The following is a 19,295-nucleotide window of genomic DNA, read 5'->3' as shown; positions in this document are numbered from 1 at the left end:
ATGACGTCATCTCATACCCTTTGGGGAAATGAAAGCCATCAGACATGAATGCTCATCTTCACACCACAAAGCCACAATCCTACTTGTATCTACAACCGTCTTCTCATTCTTCCCCTCTATTATCAGGGTGAACCATAAAACATGGCCGTTTTTGTTGACCCAAATGATAGACTATCTGCTGTTTCTATGGAAGAAGTGACTCTTGCCCTTTCAAAGGCAATCCCAGTGCCTTGTATCACAGTTCTATGCAAGAATTGTCTCATTTCCCCCTCACTCGAAGCTCTTTTTCTCATTGCTAGATTATTCCCCTGAACATACGGAACATCCTGAGTACCTTCCCCCTGAAAATACAAAACAGGCAAACAAAAAGGATTCTCTTGTCCCTACTTTTCTGCCAGACTCTAAAGACTCACACACAGGCTCTGTTTCTGCACTCCAGTTCTCTTCTCCCCTCTCCATCCCACCCATAGTGAAACGGTCAGTATCACCAGCATCCTTCATGTTGACGAATCCAACCGCCACTTCTTTCTTCTCATCGAACTCAGCCTCTCAGAGCATCTGACCCTTTGCTCCCTTACCTCTAAACCTTGATATTTCTCAGGGTTCAGGCCTTGGTCTCCTGCTCTGCTCTATCTCGACTCTCTCCTACGTCGTCCTTAGCTACTCCTAGGGCTTGGAAATGGGACTGCTATGCCCAGCTTGCTTTTGCTCACTTGGTAAACTGTGGCATGTGGGTGGGTGGGCTGCTGGGTTGAAAGGCAGGGTGCACAACACTAGAAGGAAGAGGGCTTCTCTACTTACCATAGGAACTAACCGAAGAGTGGGCAGGTAAGTTTTTGTTTTGGCAAAGAACCAGATAACCCATTAAAATAAAGAGTCCTGGCCTCCAAGATCATGGGAAAGAGAGAATCTGGGCTGTCATCATAATCCAGGAAAGGGCTGTGGACATCTCGTGGCCTCATAGGGTTCTAGGGCCAAGAGAGACTTTATCCTTGAGCTCGCTCTCCCCTCATCCCCTCCCCAGCTTTACAGATGAGGAAACAGGCCGAGGGGCTGGAGCATCTACCCCTTAGTCCTCCAGCCAGAGCCTGGCCATGATCTCTGACTCTTAACTCTCATGCTAGTGTCGTGGCCCCTCCACTCACAACTGCTCCCCAAGGACCCAGGCCCAGGGAGCAGCTACTGTGGACAAAAAGGCCAGGCTAGGATTTAAGAATTCAGAGGCAAATTCCAGCCCGTTCTATAACATATCCCATCTTGGAGACAGATTCCCTCGATGGACAGTTCATGAATCTAATTTGGATTTGGGGAGGGAACAGGGGAGCAGTCTCTTGACAGAACTCCTGCTAGGAGCCAAACACCGTGCCTGATGCTCCCTGTGCATTACTTCATTTTGATTCCAACAACTGCACGAGGCAGTGTTTCTGGTAATTATTCGGGTGGCCTGGCTTTGCATCCTGGCTCCATCCCTTTGTGACCTTGGACAATTTTCTTAGCCTCTCAATGCTTCTGATTCCTCATCCGTAAAACGGGGTGATAATCATATCTGTAAAGGTTGTAGTGATAAGCGATTAAAATAATACAGGTAAGGAATTAGTAGAACACTTAGCAAGCAGTGTGAGATCCCGTAAGCTGTCAGTAAGCGTTAGCTATCCATATTAATAGGAAGTTGAGCCTCAGAGAGATTTCAGCACTTTTTGGAAGCTTCACAGCTGCTGAGCGTTAGAACCAAGCAATGCATCCGTTTGCCTGCCAAGCCTGTTGCGCTATACCAGCGTTTCCCTAAGTGGGTTCCATGGGATGCTAGTCTGCAGGATGCCTAGTGAGAAGAGGGTTCCATGGTTAAATACGTTTGGGAAATGCTGTGTATTCCTTGCCCCTCTCGGAGAGTCGAAAACACATTAGCGTTAGCACGTTCAACGAGCTGAGGAGTCTTGTAGCAGAGCGGCCTGTTTAACTTTGTTTAATCCAGCATTTCCCAAACTCATTTGACCACAAAACCTTTTTTTTGTTTGTTTTTTTTTGTTTCTTGTTTTTTTTTTTACCTAACACCTATTAGCACCCAGCGGAACACACTGTGGGAAATGCCACTCTAGCCCGCGCGGCGTCCCCCGGAATGGTAATGCTTTTGTTCTTTTTAGGGGAAAACAATGATCTCTTTTTCCTCCCTCGGAGTGTGACCTAGAGTCCAGTGTGGGACTGGCTTGTCACCAGCATCCGCACCCACCGCCCGGGCAGAGAGCCGTTGTGCAGACTCTTCCCTTTTAGTCCCGCTCCTTGCATCCTTCTCCCAACTGAGAGCCTTTCTCCTTCCAGCCCCCAGTCACCACCTCTGGATAGTAATGGCCCTCTCCCCAACCCCTCTGCTTCCACCCCCTCACTGCTTCCCACTTTTATTCTCATCTCTGCTCCGCTGACGCCGCCCCACTGCCCCACCTGATCTAGCAGAAAAAGGGCTCAGCCAGAGGTAGAAAACTGGCCCCGTGACCTGGGACCAGGTATCTGACCTCCAAACTCGAGCTTTGTTTCCATCTGTAAATGGGGTAACACCAGCTGCCTATCTCACCTTGATCGATTCGCTCACCTAGTATGATAATGGACTTGGAGATTTTAAGGAGCTCTGCCAAAGAAGGTACTACCATTATTCCTAACGGCTCCAGGGCCTTTGGGAGTGGGCGTGGCCCTGTGCAGTTGGCCGGTCCCCAGCCAGCTGACAACCCCTTGGACCGAAATTCCACCCAAATCGCCCTTGGGTATATCGGAGCAGGAAGGCCGGACGAGGCGGCTGCTCCCGCTCGGCCACGCACTCATCCGTCCTTGTCTCTGCCCTTCCTCACAGGTGAAGTGTGTGCGATACTGGCCGGATGACACGGAGGTCTACGGGGACATTAAAGTCAGCCTGATTGAGACAGAGCCCCTGGCGGAGTACGTCATACGCACCTTCACCGTCCAGAAGGTAAGCTTCCCTGTGGCTGCAGGCAGCCTGTGCCCTGGGCAAGCCAGCTGTTCGTTCATTCAGCGCACTCGCTGAGCGAGGGTCTGCTCTGTGCCCACCCTGTGCCTGGCTCCAGGGACAGATCAGCAGTCAAGTTGGATGTGGATCCTGCTCCAGAGGATTCCCTACCCCCTCTAGCGGGAGGGACAAACAGAGTTCAACAGACAAATAAATGGACTGATGCCACATGGTGATAAAAGCCATGGAAGAAACCTGCCATGAGTGCAGACAGCAAGATGAGGTGGTCAAAGAAGGCTTCCTGGAGGAAGAGGCATTTAGGCAGACAGTGATGGATGAGAAGGAGCCAGCTGAGGGAAGAGCGGGAGGAACCCTATGCCAGGCAGAAAGAAGTATGCAGAGTCACGGGGAAAGAAGATTGCAACATGTTGTAGGCCTGTGCTTCTCAGCTGGTGGTGATTTTGCCCCACAGGGAAAGTTTGGCAATGTCTAGGGACATTTTTAGTTACCAAACTTGAGGATGGAGGGTGCTGCTGGCATCTGTGAATGGAGGCCAGGGATGCTAATGAACACCCCGCAATGCACAGGACACCCCAGGCCCCAACAACAAAGGATTATCTAGCCCAAAATGTCCATGATGTCAGGATTGAGAAGTGCTGGTCTAGGCATTGAGAGGAGGCCGGCAGGGGCTTGATGAGCAGGAACGAGATTGCAAATTAGATTTATCGTTTAATTCCTATTATAATGATAGCTAACGTTTATTGAGCAATTACTAAAGCCGGTGCTTTTCATTGCATACATGAACTCACTCAATCCAACAACCTCTTGAGGGAGGTACTATTATTACTCCCATCTTACAGGGTAAGAAAATTAGGCACCGAGTATGTGTGTCAGTTGTCCAGAGTTGCCCAGCTGCGAGGTTGATACGGGGCACACTGCTCCTGGTAGCCCCCTCTCCAAGCCAGGTGCTCCTAAAGGCCTGCACCTGCAGACTCAGGCGAAGAGCCAGGAGGGAAGGGCACTTCTCCATGACAACAGGTACATCGACACGGCCTTAGGTTGGGTTCCTTAGAAGCAGAGCCTGAGACAAGGATTTGAGTGCATATGGTGTATCCAGGGACCCCTCTCAAGAGAAACTTATAGGAGAGGGAGGGAAACAGGAGAGAGAAGGGGAGGGACCTGAGCAAGGACAGAGTCTTCAGCAGAGTCTAACCTAGGCCTGATCCATGGGGGCTACCAGAGCAGGACCTGCACCACAGACTTGGCCCCCTTGCCTCGATCAGCTCACTGACTGTGGACCAGCCACTGAGAGGGCACCTCCGGCGCAAGTTGGGTCCTGTCAGCTGAGGGCACCTCTCCAGAAAAGGGGAGTCACTAGCAGCCAGCACTCTTACAGCTGAGGCCCGAGGACAGAGGCCACAGAAGAGGACCTGGCAGGGCCCCCAACCCGTCTGGCATATATGCAGTTAGTCCAGGGAGTGAGATGAGTAGTGGCGACGTGGGGGCCCATCTTGGGCCCCACACCTGAGCAGGGAGGCCTTAGAGAACTGCAGGCAGGCGCTCGGCAAACACTGCCCAGGTCATTAGCTCAAAATCGGTTCCTGAGCCGGGGATCCAGAAACAATAAACAGAAAGTGGTGTCCACCCTTGAAGAGAGCACAGTCCCATCAGGGAGGGAGGACCCCTGATCCATGACCGCAGTGGAGGTGGTGAGGGCTCAAACAAGGGCTTCCTGGGGCTGAGTTGACCTGGAGAATGGAATGAAAAACTGAGTGTCCCTGAAGCTGTTTCCTCTTCTGCTATTTCAGCTCATCCATGAGGTTCTTCATCTGGGCCTTTGTTCACTCCCACCCGGACTCCTGCCCCAGCTTCCTATGGGGCTCTCTGCCTCTGGTCTCACCCCATCTCGGTTTGGGTTTCTGGGAAGCCGACCCTGAGGCAGGGCTTTGGGTACGCTTGCTGAAGCTGGAGGAGGAGCTCTGAGAAGGGGAGGAAGAGAGGGAGGTGGGACAGGGCAGCAGCAGGAGCCAAGCGAGGGCGTGCTCTCAGCTGGAGACCAAAGCCAGCTGGATCCCATGGGAGCTCTGGGTCATGAACTCCACCACACAGCTGATCCGTTCTCGAGGCAAAGGAGTCCTCTGTTCCTCCATTAGGATCACGCAACGTCCTGGTATGCCCAGGGCCATCCTGGCTTTAGCACCAAAAGTCCCATGTCCCAGGAAACCCCTCAGTCCTGGGCAGACTCACCAAGTCAGCTGGTCACCCTGCTGTCCCATCAGCCCCTGAATGCCAGCCAGCCACTCCCACCCCCACCCCCAGGGGAAGCGGCTCCTGGCGGCTGAGCAATTCTCTGAAGAAGGGGGGAGCTGTGGGTGTCTGCAGCCAAGACCCAGGAGCTGGGGGTGGGGACCCTGGCCCAGGAAAGGGGATCTGGAAGGGCACCATGAGGACCTTCTGCACTGCCCCCCAACATACCCACTCAACTCCAGGCTGCCCATAGGAGCCAACACAGTCCTCCCAAAATACAAGCGTGGTGATGCCCTTCCCCTTCCGGGCAACCTCGCCGGAGCTCCCCAGCGAGACCCGGTGTGAGAGGCAAGGCCTTCTGGCAGCCAGCACTCCCCCAGTCCCTCCTGGGGGTGCCCTGTTTGTGATTCTGTGCACGTGCCGTGCTAAGTCCTGTCCCCATGCCGTGGCCTGGGCTGCCTCTTGGCCTGTGAGTTCTGCCATCTCTTCCATTGGGCAACACTCAGGCCTCAGGGTCTCGTAGTGACTAGGAGTGCAGACTGTGGAGGCCGACAGCCAGGGTCCAGACTGGGTTATAGCTCACGAGTCATGTGACCTGGTTGTGGTCCTTAACCTGGCTTAGCCTCAATGTCCTCATGCGTAAAACAGAGAGAACATAAGGACTGGTAGGAGGATTAAATGAGTTAATACACTGAAATGTTCAGAAGAGTAACAGGCATGCAGTGTGTGCTTAATAAATGTTAGCTGTTATTTTCACTCTTAATGTATTTCAACACTCAGGTCATGCATCACCTCCTCCAGGAAGCCTTCTCTGATTTCTCCTTCCCCAGGTGGGGTTACCTGACGCTTCTTTAAGCACTTTAATAGGATTATCCACTTAGGAGTTCTGCCTCTCCAGCTAGACCATGAGCTGCTCCAGGGACAGGGACTGTGGCTTTTGTTTCTGCCTTCACAGTGCCTAGCACAAGGCTTGGCACAGATAACCCTCGGTGACTCTTCCTTAACTGAAAGAATGATCAAACACTCTTCCTACTTGGTGCTCTCTGCATATCTGCGGGAGATTGCAAGGTAGGAGAAAGTGGGTAGGGGCACCGCATAAGCACGGGCTCCGAGGTGACACCTGACCACAGACTGGGCAGAGAAGTGCCCTTCGCCTGCAGGTGTCAGTGAGGAGTGGTAGGACCGGAGCCCCAGGCCCCACTGCCCCCATCAGTCAGAGAAGCTCTGCTTTCGTTTGTTTCCTGTCTTATAATTCTAAATAAGAATCTAATAGAGGAGTCGGACACTTTTTTTTAAAATTTGAAAGCCATGCAGACAGTGAGGGAAGCAGACCCCAGTCACTGAAAGGCCTTGTGTTCCACTGGAAATGACTTGAACTTGGTGTTTAAGACCAACCTTTCTCTGAGTCTGTTCTGCTGAATAGAAGTCCTATGACACCCTTGTCAAAAGGACAAACACTGTGGGTGTGTTATAATGCCCCCTTGGGGATGGAGAGTGTACCTGAGCCCACTGAAGGCTCTGAGAAGTCCTGTAGCAAAGCCACACTACCTCTACATTACCTACTTCCACGGCTCCCAGACGCAACGGATCACAGGAGTCACCCTGTGTGGCAGCCCTTGCTCATCCTGGCAGGGTCCTGTCCTCCCTGACGGCAGGGAGGCTGGTTCCTCCGTGTGGCAGCCGTGCTCCCCATGGGTGCTGGGCGGGCATGTGGGGGTGACAGCTGGAGGAACGGAGGCCCTTTCTCTCCTCAGAAAGGCTACCACGAGATCCGGGAGCTCCGCCTGTTCCACTTCACCAGCTGGCCCGACCACGGCGTCCCCTGCTATGCCACCGGCCTCCTGGGCTTCGTGCGCCAGGTCAAGTTCCTGAACCCCCCCGAGGCCGGGCCCATCGTGGTCCACTGCAGGTAAGCGACGGCCTCCAGCTCCAAACAAGGCTGCTTCTGCAGGGCTGCTCTCAGGGAGGGAGACGCAGCCCTTCCAGTGGCCTTTCTTCTTTGCCTTCAAGACTGCCCTGCCTGTCCCCAAGTTCAGCCCAGGTCCCAAGGTCTGCTTGGGACAACAACAACAGCAAAGTAATAGCAGCAGTACCAGTGGGTATCATTACTGTCGCCCTGAAATAGTAAAGCCCCCTGGGGACGTGGGCTCACACTGACAGCGTCTGTTACGTGTGCATTTGGCACACTCCTCATGCAGCCTGGAGGGGTGGGCGTTAGCATCCTTCCCATTCTACAGATGAGAACATCGAGGTGCTGAGAAGGTGGGCCCTCTGCTCGGGTCACGCAGGTGTAAGCCAGCAGCGCTGGGAGTTGACAGGCTTTTCTCCAGTAGCTCTCCCTCGGCCACTTGCCACAGCAGCGGGGCACCTCCGTGGAAGCACGCTGCTCTTCAGTTCTGTTATTTTAAAACTCAATTGCTGGCCTGCAGGGTCCTTAACCGAGAGTAAATGGACAGCGCCAGGCTTCACCTTATTATGGAGAAGAGGTATTTTCAGCTCTGACCTAGAAAGTCACGTGGGGAATGACTGGCATGTCTTCCAATCCTCCTAAATGGAGATGAAGTGTCGTGTCAAGGGCATTAAGAATTGGACCAGACCTGAAGGCTAGCTGGCCCACACACTCCTGCCTCCCTCTTCCAGTGTGACCTTGGGCCCAGCCCAGCTTTTCAGACCCTGTGTGTTCTTGACTTATGCCTGCCCTGGTGGTGTCCACGTCAGTCAAGGTCTTGAGTGAAGCCAAGGAGGGACTCCACAAACTGCAGGCATCTCAGGGCCAGCCCCTTGTCACTCGGCATCCATTTACCCTCCCCACGGGAGCAGGTGGGAATTAGAGACCCCATTTCACAGAGGAGGTCACTGAGGGTTGGGAGGTAATAGTCGCCATCAGCCCTGGACTCTCTAAGCATTTTGCATATAACTTCTGCTTTATAGCTCATGACAGTTCAAGGACAGTAGAACGTTAGCCCCCAAGTCCTGTGTCCCAGAGAGCAGCCAGATAAATTGTCTCCCTTCCTCTGCTCTGGAGTAAGGGAGGAAGGGGGACGATTTATTAGGCTCTCTTTGCACGACGGCTCTATGTCTTTCCTCCAGGGCCAGTCCGCCTAACACGCCTGGCACAGTGGTCCCCACTCCTGGGACCATTCTGAAGATGAAATGTGCTGGCTGCCATATACTCGGTGCCTAGGAGAAGTCCTGACATCTAATAAGCACTTAAAAACGCTACTGTTCTCTGCCTCTAATACTGGTCCGCTCCCTAGACTGTTAATTCTTCAGAGCAGAAACCATGTCTGCTTATCTTCATATCCCCACTCCCAATCCCAGCATCTAGTGCATACTGGGTGCTCAATAAATACTTGTTGAATATAAGTAGCTACAATTTACTGAGGAATTGCAACGCAGCTAGGCGTAGGGCTAGGGGCTATGCCTAGCTTTACATGCACGGGGCTCTTTCAGCTTCATTTCATGCAATGTACATGTATTGTGCTATCAATGCTACAGGGTGGGTCTTTTTTTATCATCAGCCTCATTTCATGGTTGCAGTTACTGAAACCCAGAAAGGTTAAGTCGTTTACCCAAGGTCACACAGCTAGTAAGTGGTTAAGCCAGGATTGGGTTCCATGGGTCTGACCCCAAGTATGATAAGCTCAGTTGTTATGTGAGGCTGAAATACAGCTCAAGTCCTCAAGAGAACTCGGCAGGGAGGCAGGTCATATGTGTGAGGTTTACGGGCACCAGGCAGGTTATTCACCCATGGTGGATCCAAGATTCAAAACCAGGTCAGGATGCTTGTTTCCCCTAACACAGATGGAGGAGGAGACTTCAGGAAGACGCCAATGAGTAGCTGTTTGTGCTCCCTCCTAGACCCCGGGGTCTCGCTTTTCTCACCTGTAAAATGGGGTGAGAAACTTCCCAACCACCTCGCAAGGGAGTCAATAGGTAATGTTTGTAAAAGCACTTAGAACAATGTCTGGTACTTTGTAAGCATTAAGTGAGTCCTTGCTAAATGAGGACAACAAAAGTAAGCAGGTTCTGCTAAAAGAGCCCCCAGTGCAAGCATTGCTCTCCCATTTTACAGAAGAGAAAGCTGAGGCTCCAAGTTCACTTGCTTGCTCAGAGTCTCCCAGCAGCACTAGGATTCAGACTGTTGTGTCTGACCTCTGCAGCCTGCTGCCTCTTTGCAGGGTCCTTGGGACAGGGCTGAGTGGTTGGGGGGGGCGGGGAGCCTCGCCTGGGCTAGTCCCTCCCCGAGATCCCTAACACAGACACTGTCCTCTCTTCCAGTGCGGGAGCCGGAAGGACTGGCTGCTTCATTGCCATCGACACCATGCTAGACATGGCCGAGAATGAAGGGGTAGTGGACATATTCAACTGTGTGCGTGAGCTCCGGGCCCAGAGGGTCAACCTGGTGCAGACAGAGGTAAGTCCTGGGGGACTGAGCTGGGCAGCCAGCTGCAGCCCTGGCCAAGGAGAAGCAGGGTAGAACAGACACCCATGGGTGGGGGCATCCTATAGAGAGAGACCTGGAGTGGGAGAAAGGGAGGGAGGGAATACATGGCTTGTTACAGTGGGGACACAGTAGAAGCTAGGACACTGCTGCCAGCCCTGAGGTCCCACAGGGCAAGCACTTGCACCAGTGGGGAGTGGTGGTGAGTTCCCTGGCCTGAGGGCATCCAAGCAGGGACCGAATGGCAACTTTCAAGGATTCTTTGAATAGTATTCCTGCCTTGGTGGAAGGAGAAGACTGTGTGCCAAGCATTGCTTCAGTCCCTGCCAGAATGACTTCATCAACAAAATTATTGAGTACTTGGGCTGGGTTCTAGGGATTCCAAAAGACGTAACACATAGCCCCCGCCCTTGAGGGAAAAGCAGACCTTCACGCATCCCTCCATCTAGGTAGAGAGCCCAAGACCCGAGGGAGATGGGAGGAGTTCATCTTTATTGTGGAGCACCTACTATGTGCCAGGCATCACGCTAGGTCCTTTATATTCAGGATATTATTTGTACTCCTCACAACAAGCCTGTGGGGTGGCTCCTACTAGTATCCCCATTTTACAGATAAAGGGTCCCTACGTCCCCACAGAGGTGGACAGTGGTGGAACCTGGGTCCATGTGACCCCAAGGCCCATGCACTTTTCCCTGAACCGTACTCTCTTGTTAGGCAGCCTTTTCTGCCTACGCTACTCCTCAAAGCCATGGCTTGTTCTTATAACAAGCCCATCGTCTGGTTCTAGGCAAGCCTGTGGGTGCCCAGGCAGTCAGCTAGGGCAGATAAGGAGCTACATCCATCATCAGTCCTGCAAAGGCAAGTTTTGGCTTTGGGCCTGGCCAGTCAGTGCCGGCTCCGCAGAGAATCCCCTCGCTTACAAGCGTATGCACATAGGAGCCCGCTGTGGGCTCTGAGCCAACTCCCGCAGGCAAACGTCTAGACTTGGTGAGGCTGCAGGAAAGACGAGTGGCTGCCTTCTCTGTTCCCAGGTTTGTGCTTGCAGAAGACAGGCTCACTGGCTGGCGCTAGACACAGGGTCCCTGCTGTCTGGTGCAGAGACAGACATTCAGATAGATCATCATGATCATCTGGATAAGTGTTTGATGTAGAGATGGGCCAAGCTCTGCAAGAGAACAGTCACTCAACAAACGTTTGTTAAGGGCCTGGGAGCAATAGCAACAGCTTCCACCTGGTGCATTTGCAGAAGACTTTCCAGAGGGAATGAAGCAATGGGGGCCATAGCAAAGGGGGCACGGGGTTCCAGGGGAAGAGAACAGCAGGTGCAAAGGACACAGGTGGCAGGGGGGCCCAGGGTTCAGGAGCAGACCCTGAGACAAGGAGCTGAGGGCATGTGGTTTATTGGTGAGGTGATCCCAAGACTCACTGGTTGGAAAGCAAAGAGAAGGAAAGAAAGCCAGTCTGTGTGACACTGCTAAGGGGTTTTGCAAGCTGTTTCACCCTGTGGACACCTGGAGCCCAAGCCTGCTGGGAGCTCTGAGGTAGTATGGAACATGCCCTCCCAAATATCCTACCTGGGAGAGAAGGAGCTTAGGTATATCTGCCCCAGCTCTCCGGCTGACACTGCTTGAGGGCTCCTTCCTGGAGTGCTGACTCTTCAGCCCTGCTGGCTCGCCCTAGCCCCAGTGTGCTCCTGGGACTAGAAGAAATCCCTCAGCCTGAATCTCAGGTGCTTGCAGTAAGCAGCCTTCAAGGTAGAGGTGAAAGCTCACAGAGGCAGGCACCAAGAGCCCGTGCTGCAGCAGTTCCAGAAGTTTCTAACTGTCATCAGTGACTACACTGTTGAGTCTTACAGTGTAGTCTCACCCTTGCTCAGGCGATCACGAAGAAACAGGGAAACTTGGCCCTTCAGGGTTTTGGAGAGGAAGCTGTGATTCTGCGATCTAAATCCTGCGCATCCTTCACCGCCATGGGATTACGTTTGGGCGACACACGCCCAGGCCGCTCTTCTTCTCACCCAGAACCCTATCTCTCCCCTCCTCTCCGTGGGTTGGCAGGAGCAATATGTGTTCGTGCACGACGCCATCCTGGAAGCATGCCTCTGCGGCAACACAGCCATCCCCGTGTGCGAGTTCCGCTCTCTCTACTACAACATCAGCAGGCTGGACCCCCAGACCAACTCCAGCCAGATCAAAGACGAATTTCAGGTATGGGCAAGTCCCGGGCTCGGTGACCCAGCCAACTTCAGCGGCACTGAGCACATTCGTGGGGTTTTCTTTGCGAGAATGGGTAAGCCTAGTGCTTCCAATGTCAGCTGCGTTGGGCAGCTACAGAATGAATTCCAGAACATTCGGTGCACAGCCACGAGCAACTATTAACCAGTCACTTGGTGACTGCTGACACGTTTTTAATTGTGATCATGTGTTTAAACTAACTTAGTTCTAGTCTAGTCCTAGTTGTGGGTGGAGACAAGTTTCTAAACATAGGTGTGTCGGGCGCCTGGGTGGCTCAGTTGGTTAAGCGACTGCCTTCGGCTCAGGTCATGATCCTGGAGTCCCGGGATCGAGTCCCGCATCGGGCTCCCTGCTCAGCAGGAAGTCTGCTTCTCCCTCTGACCCTCCTCCCTCTCATGCTCTCTGTCTCTCATTGTCTATCTCGCAAATAAATAAAAAAAATCTTAAAAAAAAAAATAAAAATAAACATAGGTGTGTCTCGTGCTCCGCCGTCCCTAAAGGGACTCAGGTTTTCTTGCCATTTCTGTACAATTAGAGTGTATTGGTCCTAGATCCTCACTACTCAAAGTGGGGTCTGGAGACCAGCACCATCAGCTTCACCTGGGAGTTCATCAGGACTGTAGAATCCTGGGTCCCACCCATATCTACTGAACAAGAATGTGCAGTATAACAAGATCTCCGGATGATTTGTCTGCACGTTAAACTTTGAGAAGCACCATCCCAGAGCTCAGCTCAGCTCAGGCATGGCAGATCTGCACCTTGCAGCCCATGTAGCCAGAATGGTGGCACCTTTGGTCTGGAGGCCTGGACATATATCACTGAGTAAGCCAAGAATCCAGCCTGTTGTCCTGAGGTCTGTGCCAGGGTCATCCCTGGGCGACAGGAGCTGAGAACCAGGCAGCCGGAAGCAAGGAAGTTTCAGGAATTGAGGGGCAAGGGCTCGGCCCATGATTCCATGGGCAGATCCCCCAGCCAGGCCAGATCCCCCATGCTCCCTCAAACGGAAGCTTTATTGATTGGGACGGGAGACCAAGTGCAGCATGGGGGAAAGATGGAGGCCACAGCCCCCTCCTGGGTGCACAGAGCATCTGGTCTCCTGGCTGGACAGTTCAGCCCTGGCCCCACACTTGCAAGACTCACTCTGCAGAACATAGCCCTGAAATTTTCCAGATGCCTAGATCTTGCCCCCCTGGGGATCTCTCACCCATCCTGAGCAGCTCGTTCCAAAAACCACTTTCTCTGAGAGGAGCATTGGGGAAATCCTTTCCCTCCTTCCATGACACTTCAAGGGATGCATGACACTCATTAGAGATTCCCCACCCCCACCCCCTGACCTCCTGGCTGGCCCACCCTTTACAGAGATGAGTAGGTTGACAGGTGTTAGCAGCCCGTTTCTGCTCTGCACGTGGGCATGCCGCCCTGCGGCCTTGGCATCATGGGGGTGTCACACAGCCCCAACAGGAGCTCTCAGCTCCCAGGGCATGGAGCAGCCAACAGGAGATGGCAGCATATCACACGGGAGAACAAGTCCTGGGGGTGGGGGGGCGGGGACTGGAGGGCCAAGCTTGGAGGACAGAGATAGGATGGGGTAGGCTGAGTTTGAACCTCGCTGTCTGCTGCGTTTGAGGCAACCGCCTAAGCAGTGCCTACCTATCTGTCTTTGCGCCCTACAGACCCTCAACATCGTGACTCCCCGAGTCCGGCCCGAGGACTGCAGCATCGGGCTCCTGCCCCGGAATCACGATAAGAACCGGAGCATGGATGTCCTGCCTCTAGACCGCTGCCTGCCCTTCCTTATCTCGGTGGATGGGGAACCCAGCAACTACGTCAATGCCGCTCTGATGGACGTAAGCTGAGCCCTGGCTGGCACTCACTGGGAAGTCTCTCTGAGGTGGAGATGGCTGGAGCCCAGGGCACTGACACTCCACACCAGCACCCCCAGACAGCCTCTCCTTGCTTCTCATCTTCCGGCCCCAAGGACCGTTGCTCCCCCTGAAGGCTCTGGTCCAAACCTATACACAGGCTGTGTTCTTGGCTCTGTGCTCCCATAAGCTTGGAAAGAATGGACCAAAAGCATAAAGTGCGTGTCCATGACAGTACGGCACAGGCCTGCCCAGTCCCCCCTCCTGCTCCCTAGAGAGCTGACTTCCGGCCTTCCGTTCAGTTCAGGAAACATTCTATATGCCAGGCCTTGGCCTGAGCCCTGGGAATGCAAGATGGTACAGACATAGGTTCTGCCCTCGGGGAGCTCCCAGGCAGGTTCCCAGATAACCCCTGTGCAGAGGCAAGAATGAGACTGGCAGGTAGTAGGTGATCAGTAAGTGGTTACTGGACAAGTGATGGGATGTGGCAAAGGGGGCACAGAAGGGGACAGGCCATGTTCCTGACTATTCCGTCAGGGGCACTGTCTCGTGCTTTCTCAGCATCAAGCCCAAGAAGGGCACTCCCACCCTGACCTGGTTTAGGATTCATGACCCCAATGAGGAGGTCATGTCCTTGCCCCAGTGAGTCCTTGCTCCTGACTCCTAGGCTTCCCCACTGGGTCCTTCAGCTCCTTCCCGTGGTCATCCCTCCACCTCCTGGATGTAGAGACGTTTGCAGCAGGAAGGAGCCATGGATCATCTGGTCTCATCCTTGTACTTTTCAGCAAAGGATACTGAGGCCAGAAAGAGGAAGAGACTTGCTCAAGGTCACCCCCAGAAAGCTAGTGGCAGAGCCAGAACCCAGAACTCACTCTAGATTAATTCCGTGGGCCTCCCCACAGTTTGTGCAATCCAGGAAAACACAGACATCTTGCCTCCCGAGGCTCAGGACCAAGAATACCATTGCCTGATTGGAAATAAGCCCTTCCAGGTTCCCCTCCCCACTCATGTCCAAGGTCACATCCATCCAGCCCACGTGGACTTTCCATCTCCCCCAGAACAGGCAGGAATGTGCAGTGCCCTCTCTTGGGGTCAGAGCCAACTACTTCTCTGACCTCTGATCCTCCTGAAACTCTCCCCAAGGGCCCTTGGTGTTGGAGGCAGAGAAGTGATGGGAGCTCAATGCCTATCAGCTGTGTCGGGGCCTGCCCTGGCCTCTGTCCACAGGGGGAGTCCTCCATGGACTCCCTCCTATGGGTCCCAAAGCAGGGAGCTTTGTCCTGGTCAGATCAAATAGCTAGAGGTGGAGGGGAAACCTCTGGCTTTAGCTTAGAGCCCTCCAAGATCAATGTGTGCATGTACGTGTATGTGTGCATGTAGGTGTGTGTGTGCACATGTGTGTTGGGGGGGGGCAAGAGATGGGGCCTGGGGGTGTAATCACACTTCCAAGTTCCTCATTGCTTTTTCTCCCACTTGTCCCAACTCCCTCTCCCTGGCTTCCTCATCTATGCAGGGAGCAAACATGCTTCTGGCCTCGACTTAGTAGGTTAGATGCTGCCTGGAGCCAAATGCCTTCTGCCAAGCTCTGGTGCTGATTGTGTTCTCTTTGTCCACAGGGCATTTCTCCAGTGAGCCATCACTGGGCCTTTGCCTTTCTTACAAAAAGAAAAAAGTCCTTATCTGTATTCCAGTTCAGTCTGTGCATTATCTGGTAACCATAGCAGCTTTGCTCCTAGCAGAAAAATATGAAGTCCTCTGGGTTAATTTTTAATGTTTCCCCTGGTAAAGGATGATGTTATCCATGAAATGGATTGCTGGCTGATCCCTGAAACCCAGCAGGAGCATGGATCTTGAACATATTTTCAGATAAGGCTTTGTCAGGCATGCTGGTCTAATAGAGCATTTATCACAGAGACAGAGAGAAAGGAAAGAGAACTAACATTCAGTGAGTGTTGGGCACCATGTCAGGACCTGGGACTTATCCTGATTCATTCTGTATTTGGGTATTACTGTCCCCACTTTCTGGATGAAATACTGAGGCTCAGAGTATTTGCATGACTGTCTCCAGGTTGACTAGCTCAGAAAGGGTGAAGCCCAGGGTCCGGATTCTGTCTTTTGACTCTTAAAATCTAGATTCTTTTCCATGTCTAGAAATGGCTCAAAGACCTGCTATCTGCAGCTGGAGTTTGGGTTTTGGAGAAACTATTCTGCCCCCCCAGCCCCACCCCCGCCCTTTGACCATTCCACTGGCCAGGAGAAGGCCCTTGGAAGATGGGACCCTGGTGTCTGCATGACATCCACAGTCACAAAGCATCAAGAAATCATTTATGTAATATGGTTGGCAGGCTCTTTTGCCTGGGTCTTCCCCTGGTTTGGATGGGCAAGCCCCTCTTTCCTCCCCATCTTCCTGCTGCCACAGGGCCCGTCTCTCAAGAAAGCTTGTTAAGAAGATAGGCTGTGGACAATCTCCGGTTTCATGGGCCACTAAAGGAGAAGCCCTCCAATCTTTCCAAACACCTTCTCACAAGATACTGTAATAAATAGGGCCCCGCCAAAGCTTCCCACGTAGCCCAGACTCTCACAAGCTATTTTCTGTGGGCCTCAGTTTCCCTGTCTAACATGGAACTGAGTATATTCATTTGCTTGCTGGACCTGTACTGGGGGTCTCATGTGTCAGCCACAGCAATGGTGCCAAGGATGAAGAACCACGTCAGGGATGCTTCTGTCCTGCCAGTGGGCTCACAGCCTGTTCCTGCGTCCTGGTCTTTTCAAATACAAATCTCATTCACTCTGCATGACAACCATCCCAGAATGGGAGTTGCGATTCCCATTTTCCAGATTAGAAAGATCTAATAACTTGCCAGGGCTTAGCACCAAAAAAGGGGGGGGAGGCACTCTACAAATGATGCTCGGATGGATGGATGGATGGATGGATGGATGGATGGATAGATGGATGGATGGACGGATGGATAGGCGGATGGATGACTGATAACCTACAAGTCAGAGAGCTGGATTTGAACCCCAGGTCTGCCTGACGCTAAAACCTGAGCACCTTCCACTGCCCATTGCCTCACAGCACACCGTGCCCACCTTCTGACAGGCCACCTCTGCCCTCGTTCTGGCCTTGGAGCGGGAGTGAGCCTCCTGCAGCAGAAGCCCCTTCAGGAGGCTCCCTGCCTTGGGCCGAGCCAACGCCTCCTCCAGCACTGTGGGCACAGGAACACAGATATCCCCAATGTCCCAGGAGGTGCTTCGGGCAGCAAAGCAGCAAATCTGCATCCAGAATCTTTCATTTCATATTGTAATAATGATTATTTGCTGAGCTCCACAACATAAATAATTTATGTGGATAATCCCCAGCCGAGTGACACTTTGCTAATGAAATGTCTTAGTTTAGAGGAGAATGAGTTCGTTATGAGAAGGCCCCCTCGGCCACTGGGGGCACCCACAGACGACAGAACAGGTAGGTGTCTTGTGCAATCTGTTCGGCAGGCTCAGGGGGCCTCTGGCAGCCATGCAAGCCTCCTCCCCGTCAGAACATCACTGCTGGGTGTGTCCTTCACGAAGCCTGTGTCATTCCTTTGTCAGAGCCACAAGCAGCCTGCTGCCTTCGTGGTCACCCAGCATCCTCTACCCAACACTGTGGCAGACTTCTGGAGACTGGTGTTCGACTACAACTGTTCCTCCGTGGTGATGCTGAATGAGATGGACACTGCCCAGGTAGGAGGGGCCCGGCCTCCACCCAGGTGCCCGGGTGCGTTCAGGCGGCCATGCCCGAGAGTTGGAGGGAGAGCGTGAGGGTCAGCGTAGTGCTTCCTCCACCTAACCGAGCTGCCTGCGCATGGGCACTGGCTGGCTGCCAGCACCAGACCAGCCCGTCCTGCTGCCAGCAGAGGCTGGGGGGTCTCTTGCCAGACCCCGCCACCCCCGACCCCGCACTCTCTCACTTCCAGCAATGACTCTCCCTGCTTGTGGGCTTTGCCCAGCCCTCCTCCCCAGTCTGGGGCCAGATTCTGTTGCTTCATCCGCCAGGCACTGATGAGGGTCTTGCTCCAAATCCCACTGAGCACACTGAGTCCAGGGGCTCAGAGAGCCTCCCCAGCTCTGAGCATCTCCAGCCCTGCAGAAGAGCCTGAGGCCTGGCCACACCCCCACCCAGCCTACCCCCTCGGAGATGCAGCCCACACCGACAGAGCTGGGGCTTGAACCGTGGGCCCTTTGCCCACTGGCCACCCCGAGGATCCTGACGTCATCACAGATGACCCTTGTGTCCAGGCAGGCTTCATGCCTTAGCCCCCCAGGGTCTGACAGCTCCAAGCATCATGTGCCTACAGCACATCCCAGTACTCAGGACACGTGTCATGGGAAAGCTGCTGGCGCCTGCGCCCCCCATGGCAGGACAGCCATTCCTGGGTGGAAAAAGTGGGAATGTCCTTCCGGTGTTTGAAAAGTGGTATCTTGAAAGAAACTCAGGGTACCTCAGTGCACTCCTGTGTGCATGCTGGCCTTGTGCAGGAATAAAATAAAATGGATCTGAGCTGTGGTCTCAGCCCTGCAGGAGCTCACAGTCTTGCTACAGAGACAGATGAGCAAATTGTCCCAACCTCGTGTGGCAGTGCTGTAATAGAGGTCAGCCGCGAAGTGCTGTGCTGGCCGGGAACAGGGAGCAATTAATTCTGCCCAGAGGGTGAGGGAAGACTTCAAAAAGAAGGTGACTTTGGCCTTGAAGAAGGCAGCAGAGGTTTGGGGGTGTGGGGCTGAGGGAGCTGGGAAAAGGCCCTCCGAGCAGAGGGAACAGGAGGGCAAAGGCAAGGTGGTGTGAATGTGTGTGGCTTGTTTGCAGAAGAGCTGGGGTTGCGGTGGGGCCGGGGCTGGGGTCTCTCGGGAGCAGAGGAGGGGGTGAGGCTGGAAAATGCAGCAGGGTGCTGCTTGCATGGGGCTGCCTATGTGGGCTACAGAGTTTGGGCCTTGACCTGCAGCACGGTAGGTGTCAGACGCTTACTTTGTAAGCAGCAGAACCCTTTCTTCGAATAAAGCTCTCATGCAGGTGCCGTATAGGGAACAGGTCTAATCAAGAGCTGCTCATGGTGAAGCCACCTGGGGTGGGGGTTAAGCTCCCTCCAGACTGGTCTTCTGCCCCCACCCAGTGCCTCTTGGAGAGTCAGGACTCTGGGTGGCTTTGTGAACTCCCAGGCTTCCTAGGAGCACTGTGAGACAGCACTTGCAGTCCGAGGAGGAGAGATACGGCAGCGTGTAAGCCGAGGTGTGGCTGAGTTCCCATTAGAAAGCCGCGTCTGGGGACCAATGAGGAGAAGAAGCTGCAGGGAAACCTGCCAGCCAGGAGACAGCAGAGGAGGATGTTGCAAATGCACAGAAAAGAGAGGTGGGGGTCTGAACTGAGTTGGTGACTGGCAGGTGGGACGGTGGGGCTGGGATGTGGAAGCTGGGCTTCCAGATCCAAGTCCACAGTTTTGGGGAGCAGTTGGATGCAGGAGGTGAATGAGAAGGAGAAGTTGCAGATGGTGGCAGGGGCCCAGGTCTGGGCAGTCAGGCGT

The 19,295-nt window shown here is 53.6% G+C and overlaps 1 protein-coding gene across 17 annotated transcripts in view; it reads left to right on the top strand.

Moving 5' to 3' along the window:
* Positions 1–19,295, top strand: part of PTPRT (protein tyrosine phosphatase receptor type T) — a 1,085,477-nt gene that overhangs the window by 1,029,754 nt on the left and 36,428 nt on the right. For 10 of the 17 annotated variants that reach the window (XM_078057222.1, XM_078057220.1, XM_078057218.1 and 7 more), the window contains 7 exons: positions 2,060–2,119; positions 2,840–2,956; positions 6,955–7,109; positions 9,482–9,617; positions 11,702–11,851; positions 13,552–13,725; positions 17,329–17,460. In XM_078057222.1, coding sequence (XP_077913348.1) covers positions 2,060–2,119; positions 2,840–2,956; positions 6,955–7,109; positions 9,482–9,617; positions 11,702–11,851; positions 13,552–13,725; positions 17,329–17,460 — 924 coding nt within the window. The remainder of the gene's footprint in view (positions 1–2,059; positions 2,120–2,839; positions 2,957–6,954; positions 7,110–9,481; positions 9,618–11,701; positions 11,852–13,551; positions 13,726–17,328; positions 17,461–19,295) is intronic. The other 7 variants (XM_078057227.1, XM_078057226.1, XM_078057225.1 and 4 more) reach the window with 1 other exon arrangement.

The sequence above is a fragment of the Halichoerus grypus genome, chromosome 10 (genome assembly GCF_964656455.1).
Source record: "Halichoerus grypus chromosome 10, mHalGry1.hap1.1, whole genome shotgun sequence".
NCBI lineage: Eukaryota > Metazoa > Chordata > Mammalia > Carnivora > Phocidae > Halichoerus > Halichoerus grypus.
This window is presented reverse-complemented; position numbering and strand designations above follow the sequence as displayed.